Genomic DNA, 9,357 nt, shown 5'->3' with positions numbered 1-9,357 from the left:
GCAATTGCACCTGTCTTTTCGCTACTATTTTACTAGGAATCCCTTTCTTTGTTTACGTGACGATGCTGAGCCCATTAAATCTGTTACTTCATTCGTTGCAAATTATCTCCTAGTGCTAGAAACTAAATGTTTCACTTCAATATTCTTATCACACTTTTTCCGACGGTACACAGAATGAAACTTAATAGTACAATAGTCAAACGTAACGTTAGGGTAACCGTGGAACTACAATATGTTAGAGAACACTAATGACTAAGCAGAGCTGATCGCCTATTTTTCTCGTCGGTATTTTTGCCAGCAGTAGTCGTTTTATTATGTTATTGGAACTGTCCGACTGTTTCAATAAAGTTCAACAGCACATATAGCTTCCTAGAGAGGTAAACTCAACTCAATTAAAGTTTGTAATTGGTGAGCATTGCTAATTTAGCATTCCACAGCTTTAATTGTTCAACATCGTTCTACATGTTGTCAACAAAAGAAGCGTAAAGAGTGTCGTTTCACTCACGCGTACGTGTGGAATTTAAGAAACGTAAGGACAAACGCTACTTCTATGTGGTGGAATACGTGTGGAGCAAATAAAACGAACGAAAGAAACAAACGAAACCCACCAAAATTACATTCTTATTATGAGATCCGTTTAAGGTTCAAAGTAAAGTTAGACAATAGTTATTGGTTCACCAAGGGAAACATAATTGGAAATTGCATATCGAGGCTGACTTTATTAGGTTGGGGTTTCGTGTTTCTAAACCATGAAGAAATGTTGTTGAAGCAATGTTCACCGGGGTAAGCGCAACGTTTTCAGAAGAAAGGCTTTCAAAGTTTCATCGGATGATAAACTGATCAGAATTCATTCAAAGATTGCGAAGGTCTGTTCCATCGTCATGTAAAAACGACTTTCGTCAAGCCGAAAAGAATCGAGAGCATCCCCAGAGGCATAACCTCAACGTTCCGCGAATTTTTTAGCCCCGTACGAAGTACTGGGGGCTTATAAGATTAATATGCCGTTTGTAACACGTCGAATTGGAAGCAGACAGTAAGGGCAAAGCATTTGGTCGAGTAAATCTCATCCGATTTTGCTAGATTTAGTTTTTTATGGAAGGTAATTGAATACCGGAAAGAACGTGGCGAAGAAAGTTTCAAATTTGGGCCCTTGGACTAAGGCCGCTACGCGGCCCTAAGTGTTTTTTGCACATAAATCGAGTAAATCTCATCCGATTTTGTTTCGTTTGAGAGATAATTGAATACCGAAAAGAACGTGGCGAAAAAAGTTTCAAATTTGGGCCGTTGGACTAAGACCGCTACTCGCCCCTAAGTGTTTTTTGTACATAAATCGAGTAAATCTCATCCGATTTTGCTAGATTTAGTTTTTTATGGAAGGTAATTGAATGCCGAATAGAATGATGGCGAAAAAAGTTTCAAATTTGGGCCCTTGGACTAAGGCCGCTACTCGGCCCTAAGTGTTTTTTGCACATAAATCGAGTAAATATCATCCGATTTTTCTAGTTTTTGTTTCGTTTGAGAGATAATTGAATACCGAAAAGAACGTGGCGAAAAAAGTTTCAAATTTGGGCCCTTGGACTAAGGCCGCTACTCGGCCCTAAGTGTTTTTTGCACATAAATCGAGTAAATATCATCCAATTTTTCTAGTTTTTGTTTCGTTTGAGAGATAATTGAATACCGAAAAGAACGTGGCGAAAAAAGTTTCAAATTTGGGCCGTTGGACTAAGGCCGCTACTCGGCCCTAAGTGTTTTTTGTACATAAATCGAGTAAATCTCATCCGATTTTGCTAGATTTAGTTTTTTATGGAAGGTAATTGAATGCCGAATAGAATGATGGCGAAAAAAGTTTCAAATTTGGGCCCTTGGACTAAGGCCGCTACTCGGCCCTAAGTGTTTTTTGCACATAAATCGAGTAAATATCATCCGATTTTGCTAGTTTTTGTTTCGTTTGATAGATAATTGAATACCAAAAAGAACGTGGCGAAAAAAGTTTCAAATTTGGGCCCTTGGACCAAGGCCTCTACTCGGCACTAAGTGTTTTTTGCACATAAATCGAGTAAATATCATCCGATTTTGCTAATTTTTGTTTTATTTGAGAGGTAATTGAATACCCAATGGAAAGTTGGCAAAAAATTTTGAGTTTCTACAATAATGTCGTAAATTGTTGGTTTTATTTGAGAGGTACTTCGTACGGGCTTTCGTAATTGCGCTCTGCGCAATTTTAAAAATGAACACTTTCAGTAAATTTGTCTTGCATTTTGGTAACAGACGCATTAGAGGGTTGTAGACGTATTAGGGTTCCGGGCGTATTACGGCTACGGACGTATTATGGTTACGGACGAAATAGGATTACGGGTCGTACGGGGCTAAGTCGCAGCAAACGCTCCGACTGTTCTGATGCCTTGTTTTGGTTGTCTATATGGATGACGTTTTGACAGCTAAAATTACCTTGGATGGAATACGCTTTTTGGCAACCTAACTACATTCATTAAGGTGGCGTTTTACAAATAAATTAGAAATTAGTCAACGATTCATGATTCTACAAATAAAGAAATAAAATAGTATTTTGACAGCGTAAAAACGAAATTTATTTGCTAGAGAGAGTATTGAACAGACATATATACTATGTGACAATGTTTCGGCAACAATATAATTAAACGATGAACTGAGCTAATGTGGACTGACCTTTTGTTAAAACTGATAAAGTACAAGATCACATTTCAATCTTTTCAAAAATATGTTGATTAAATGAAGTCGACGATGATTCGCTTTAAGCCTTGGTTATATGAGTGTCAAATTGACCATTGCAACCCAAACTTTGAACGTCTATTTCTCGTTTTAGTTTTAATTAAACCGTCAAAATAAAACAGGCTAGAAACAATGAATGAGTAGATTCAGTTATCAATAATTGATAAATTACGTATGGTATAAGCAACAAAATGGTCTGTAAAATTTGATTATAATTTTGCTGATTTTTGTATCGCATCGATACAGTTTTTAATCTGTAATACATACAACCCACGAAAAACTAAATGGCTGCCAAAATTAGTATCATTAAAGAATGATTGCAGTTTAAGTGAAAGTGATTGTTTTATATGGAAAAACATCGGAGCCTCCATAAAAAAAAAACCGGTGCCTTCGAATTGTATTGTAAATATTGGTCTCGCAGGTATAAAATGTACAAAATGAAACGCCAAACACATTTTAATTTCACTCGGTTCGATTTTAATGTCAGTCTTTAAAAACAAATTTACATCGATTTTTATTGAACCCGAAAACATGGATATCATTTAAACCAACTTCGCATTTTTACATAAAACCTACCTTATAATGGGCAATTAATTTTGGTATTTAAATTATTATTTCTTGTTGGGACCTCTGTAAAGTAATAAATAATTTAGACGTTGCATTGTGTCCCCCGTGCTTAATAAACAGTTTTGTGACAATATTGTTGCTAATTATATTTTAATTTTTTTATTGATCACATTTTTCCTCATACTCAGACTTTATAATTGCAGTCCAACAAAAACCGATCGATTAACAAAAAAAAACTTAATTCGAGTCGTTATGCAATTCCAGTTATATGGAAATTTTTGTTGGTAATTTCGGTCACTGTAATTGGTCATTTTTTTGACTATGAAATGTACTTAAAATACAAAAATTAATTCTCGAAGCATGAGTCAAGGTGAGAAATGTTTTTGCTTATAAATAATAATTTTGCTGACATTTTTACTGTTGGCTTTTATTTATATTGCAAATTTCAATCCGGATTAGAGTTTACAGAGTCAAGGGCCCATTTAATTTCGACGTCATTTTGCCATTCTCTTTGTTTTTACCTCCTCTAGTTTTTGATAAAGGTGAGATTCTACTCAACTCAGCTTGGCCTGTTGAATCACACTTATCCCATAAGAGGTTTGACAATTCTATTCCAAATGGAGGGACAGATGTGTCACGACTTTTCTTTACAGTGGATGTCTGTGAAATTTTTACATGAATTTACTTCAGTTAGTTTACAGCTGGCCCACTTATACAAAGAAAAGTGCTTTTTCTTGTTTATACGGATTTATACGACACGGACCAGCTGAAATCCGAAGCAAATTCATGCCTAAACTTCACTGGCGCCCACTGTAAATTTCTTCCGCAAAAAAAAATCAAGGCAAATGTAATAGATTTTCGTATAATTACACAGCACTGCTCCCAGCTAGCATGAACACTAAATTGACAAGTGTCAAATTTGAAGGCTTTAGTACTGAAAAAATTGCAGCATCATCTACAGGCCAATCGGGGTTTCCTATAGATCATCTTGACGGACGTTTGAAACGACATCCACAAATGAATGAATGAACGAAACATTTAACGAAACATAAGTGAGGCTACGTCTGAAAGTAACATAACTTAAGATGATCTACAGGGAAATGTTGTTTGGAAACTAAAGCTCGAATGTAATAGATTTTCGTAGAATTATATAAGATTTTGTCATAATTTAACTAATGTCAGCGCTCTATTTTTTTGTCAACCAACTTCATAGCTATGACATTTCGTGGATATTTTACCAGAGTGAAGTTAGGATAGGATAAAGTGGGTAGGATAACACAAATGTTATTACTCACACCTAAGCCGCCGATAAGCCTTTTGTGCTTGCCCACAGAAGTTAGAGGGTTGTTCTTTTTATTTGGTTAAGATAATTCAGTATTATTCTGGGTGAGTGGTTTTTTATTGAGCTACAGTGTAAGAACCAAAGAATCTGGCCCTCTTCATTATGTAAGCAGGACATTAACATAGTAAGTGTTCTGCGGGTTCAGTCTCACCACATTAGTCGCAGAGTGGGCTGTTTGAGAGAAAGTTATATCACTTGAGAATAGAGCCCAAAGAATGAAGTACTAAAAAAGTAGTAAAATTGTGTCAGTGGGTCAGTACGCCATAGCTTTATATAACATAGAAAGTAAAGGAAGAATTAATTCGCATTTTTGCCATATATTTGTTTAGACTGGGATACAAAAAAACGCCATTCCAAATACTCTAATAATCAAATGCCGACATAGATTTAAATTTAATCTTGGAGAATTCAATCTCGTCCTCGTACAGCCAAACACAGGCAGTCGAGCATAAATGTACAGATTTTTGTCAGTCAACGACCTGGTTTTGGGTAGCCAGTCCGGCCCTGGCGTCCAACCAAACATTGTCTTTTAATTTAAAATATTTATTCAAGTATTTCGCTTGTTACATAAAGACTTACACAAATGATTAAATTACTTACATCTAGGTAATATATGGTGTCGTTCATTAAATGTTTTCTTAATTATTCAGCGTCCCTCCCTCCATGCTTCATGTCCGTATTTTTCCCATACCTTAAACTGTCAAACTTTAATTGTTCTATTCCGACCCCAAAAAAGCGAACGTCTTCACGACGTCCATACAATTTGTCTTAATTTTAACTCCATCCTCATCCTCTTAGAAGGTTCCGACACATACCTTCATAAAGGACCGGTCGTAGATGATGCCATTTGTATCTTCTTCGGTAGAATGTCATTGAGTGTTTCACCATTGAGCAATGATTCCATGATTTTACTTTCGTTTGCTGCAGCTGCTTCTTGTCGTATATTTTCACAAGAGTTTTGTCGAAAGGCGCTTCCGACAGGGAAATCGTTCTCTTTCTCTTCTTCGTCAGCATGGTCAGGACCTTTTAAGATCTCGGACGTTAAGATCTTAAGATTTTCGTTGAGTGTTTGTCGACTTGACTTTGTACCGATTGATTCTCGTGTCGGTGCAGCTGATCGTTTAATCTGGCGAGTTGTTTCTTTCGATCCATTTATTTCTTCAAAAACGGTCTTAGCATGGAATGGCCATGTTGAGTTGTCCGCCAATTTGCGAAATTCATTTTCAGCTAGCCAACGGAACGGCGGTGGAGTCACATAATCAGATGAGTGATCGAACCTTGATTGCAGTCGGGAATAGACCACTCTGTACAGCGGATAACATTGATACCTGTAAGATAAATAGAGAAAACAATCAGTAAAATGCGGGAATGCGGGCGGACGATTAACACGGATTTTTATCTGAAAATTGCTCCTACCTGTTGTAGACTGCGTATTCGTTGAATTTCAATTGTCCCATGGCCGAATCGAAATTATTGTCGTCAATGTACCGCCGTTCTGCCGGCAATTTTTCCGGTTCTTTCAATGAACCAAAACCAGCAGAGTCTTTGTGCGTAATGCAATCTCCAAGTAACACTCCACAGATGAAGAGTACGCCACTGTTACTCCGATCATAACTAATTGCTTTTCTGGAACTGTCGGTAAAATAAATTCCCCGTCCGAGTATTCCACCGTTACTCAGTCGCTCATCGAAACCATCACGTTGAATCTGTTCGACATTTTGCCGATCTCTCGTACAATGGAAAAGCAGAGCAAAATTGTCGTCAAATGGGGCTGCGTCTACCGCATTGTGTCGCAAGAAATTCAGTGACTGCTGCCTGCGTGCAATTTCTTCGTGGCTGAGGCCAAGCTCGGTCAATACCATCGGATCGTTGCATTTCGCCTTCAGCATTTCATTTCTTGCATTGACGAAACGTGTCCACACCGTTGGATTCACGATTCGGTCGATGTAGCAGACATTTAAAGGATCGAGTAATTTCTCCAATTTTCGGAATTCTTGCGATTTTGAATCGACTGCAAAAAGCTGGTATGGATCCAGTGATTGTGCGACCTTTTCCATATTTGCGTTCCAATTTGGAGGAAGTGGAATGTTTGCACTGACAGTATTGATTACGGGGAACGGAAGATGTAATGGACGCTCTGGGACAGAAACACCGAAAAATTTTCTAGTGTAAGACAGCGTCGGTAGCGTGCGTCGTAATGATCGGCAACCTATAATTATGTTTGGCGGTAACAGAACTGCACTTCGATTCGAGACTGATACCTGAAAACAATGGAATGCACGAATTAGTGGAAAGAAGGGTGTAAGTCACGCACAGCAATTTATATTTGACGCCATTTAGGAGAAAAAAAAATTGGACGAAAAAAGTCTTACCGATCCGAATGGGAGACGTTGTTGGTTGGTCGTCACATTATTTTGTTGAGCCGCTGTGCTCGAGCGGGCTGCTGACGAAGTGCTTGCTGTAGACATTTGATTGCTTTTTTCCGTGAGAGTAGGAACCAAACCTTGAAACGGCGGCATACTGACTAATGACTTTTGTCTTCAAACGCGTAACGAAATATGAATCAATTGAATCGATAAACGAATAATTATGTCTCTATCACTGCCTGAGATTATAAAATGGTTAAAAAGACTGCACACTTGACACTTAACGTTCCGGCTTAGAACTTCGTTTTTTTATTATTTCGTTTGTGCAGCGTCTAATTGATATACAAAATTTAAGGAGAGTGACTGACAAAACACGACCACCACGTCCAAGTTTCAAACTGGAATGACGCTGGTTGAACGCTTTGAAAGCTGTTGACCCTGTTGACACATAATTGAGATATGATCGGCTATTGTGTCAAGAGCCGCTACATTCAATATGCCGCTCGTGTCACTAGAATGTGACGTCGTTTTGCCATTTTTGCATTTTACTATAAACGATTTTCAAAACTGAGCGCGGGAAGAAAAGTAAAAAAATTTAAAAGTGGAAAAGTACGCGTTGATTTCAATCCAAATGTTCTGCTATTTGAAACAATTCTTTCAATTTAATCAGAGAATTAAAAATTTTGATTGTCTTCGAATGAAAGAAGAGTATTCAAATAATTTTTTAAGGACGATTGTGGCTCAGACTTAGGGCACCGATTCTTATACAAACCTGTTCACGGAGAGCGATTTCTGACCAGTTAATTTTAACTAATCTTTAGTGGCAAGTCAAAATGAGAGGAATTGAAAATGTTGTGTATGAGGGGGTTCAGTTCAGTTCAGTTCAGTTGAAATTTCGCAATGAAATGCAGTTAGAGTTACCGATAGACGCCAGTTGACCAAGAGATTAACTAGTCTCGGGTCGTCTGTCAAAAATTCATGAATGAATGAAAGAGAGTAAAAGCCCCATTACATCCACAACTCTATGGTGAGTCCAGTGATTGAAAACAATTTTCATGTATTTTGCAAGGTTTCATAAACTATGCACTAGCATTATGAATCGACTCCCGTCAGGAGATTTCAATTCTTGGCTACTAGCAACCTGATTACAAAACAACAGTTTTTTGCTGAGAAATAATAACATATGGCGTTGATGCAGCCTCACCGGCCCAATGTCATCTGTTACCATTTTTTGGTTTTTTGTCATTATATTGAATTTTCTGTCAAAATTACAGTGACCGACATCTCAAATGTCTCACTGTCATTTTTTTCAGAGAATGTCATTGTGAATTTGCAATGACACAATAAAATTCTCAGAAAAATTTGACAGTGAGACATTTGAGATGTCGTTCACTGTATCTCTATGCGACAATGTCCGAATATCTTTCTCCAATGTTTTTTGATCATTATATTGCAATCCTGTGAAAATTCGTGTTCGTCATGTTGGTAACATTATAAAATGCAAAAAAACAATAAACGATACCAAATTCTGGTATCAGCCGCCGTCGTAAGTGGCTCACAAACCGCAACAGCAGTAATACGTTTGTTCCAAGGTCATTTCGAAATGTCAAATTTCATCCACAGAAAGTAGCTTAACCTCAACTTTCAGGTTGACGAAAATTGTAACGAAAAATTTACAAAGAAATTTGTTGGCGTTTAGGTTATGTTCATCTCTGTGGATGAAATCGTCGTCGTTCGTATTGTCAAAGTTCGGTTTTACAGTTATTTGGAAGAAACCTATGAATTCTGTCATTTTTTAGCTTTTTTTTACTATATCGTGTCATTTGTTGCATTTAAGTATGAAAACATAGATGGCGTCACTATCTACAATTCTCCTAGTTATATGTTGATCCGATTTTAAGCTATGAAAACAGGTTGATGTCAGCACTCAGGAAACATCATTTCCAAAACGACAAAAGAGCAAGGTAAATATAGTGAAGTTCGATACAAACGCCATCTCATCCCTTCGTTGAAAGCAAAAAAATGGAATAGAAAGTCGGGCCATCTGTTGTGAGATAGCGAAAATATTTTTGTGAAATACAAGTAAATCGTAGTCAACCATTTAAAAAAAGGTGTCATTGGCATCGAACTTATGTGCTAGGCCGCTCGTCTGAATGGCATTACCTTCTCACTATATTTGCCTTGGATGCCACCACTCAGGAATATTCATTTAATGACGAAAAAAGTTAATCCAAACTTAATTGTCTGGTATACGAAGAAAAAGTTATCGGAGTCGATGGAATTTTAAGTGAAAAATTGGATGGACGCACTCTGATATGAAAATGTCGTGAAATG

General features: G+C 37.3%; 1 protein-coding gene and 1 long non-coding RNA gene across 2 annotated transcripts; one reads left to right on the top strand and one right to left on the bottom strand.

Moving 5' to 3' along the window:
* The first annotated feature begins 1,055 nt into the window (after window positions 1-1,055).
* LOC119076208 lies at window positions 1,056-1,403 on the top strand. The gene is made up of 2 exons (XR_005087577.1): window positions 1,056-1,099; window positions 1,234-1,403. It is a non-coding gene; the product is annotated as an uncharacterized LOC119076208 (long non-coding RNA).
* Window positions 1,404-5,184: 3,781 nt separating this feature from the next.
* LOC119076064 lies at window positions 5,185-7,463 on the bottom strand. Its single transcript, XM_037182707.1, has 3 exons — window positions 7,030-7,463; window positions 6,074-6,918; window positions 5,185-5,985 (listed from the first exon to the last, which is right to left on the bottom strand). Exons 1-3 carry the CDS (start codon window positions 7,174-7,176, stop codon window positions 5,475-5,477), a joined length of 1,503 nt encoding a protein of 500 aa, XP_037038602.1. The 5' UTR covers window positions 7,177-7,463; the 3' UTR covers window positions 5,185-5,474.
* Between the last annotated feature and the right edge of the window lie 1,894 nt (window positions 7,464-9,357).

This window comes from Bradysia coprophila, unplaced genomic scaffold (assembly GCF_014529535.1).
Source record: "Bradysia coprophila strain Holo2 unplaced genomic scaffold, BU_Bcop_v1 contig_232, whole genome shotgun sequence".
Taxonomy (NCBI): Eukaryota; Metazoa; Arthropoda; class Insecta; order Diptera; family Sciaridae; genus Bradysia; species Bradysia coprophila.
This window is presented reverse-complemented; position numbering and strand designations above follow the sequence as displayed.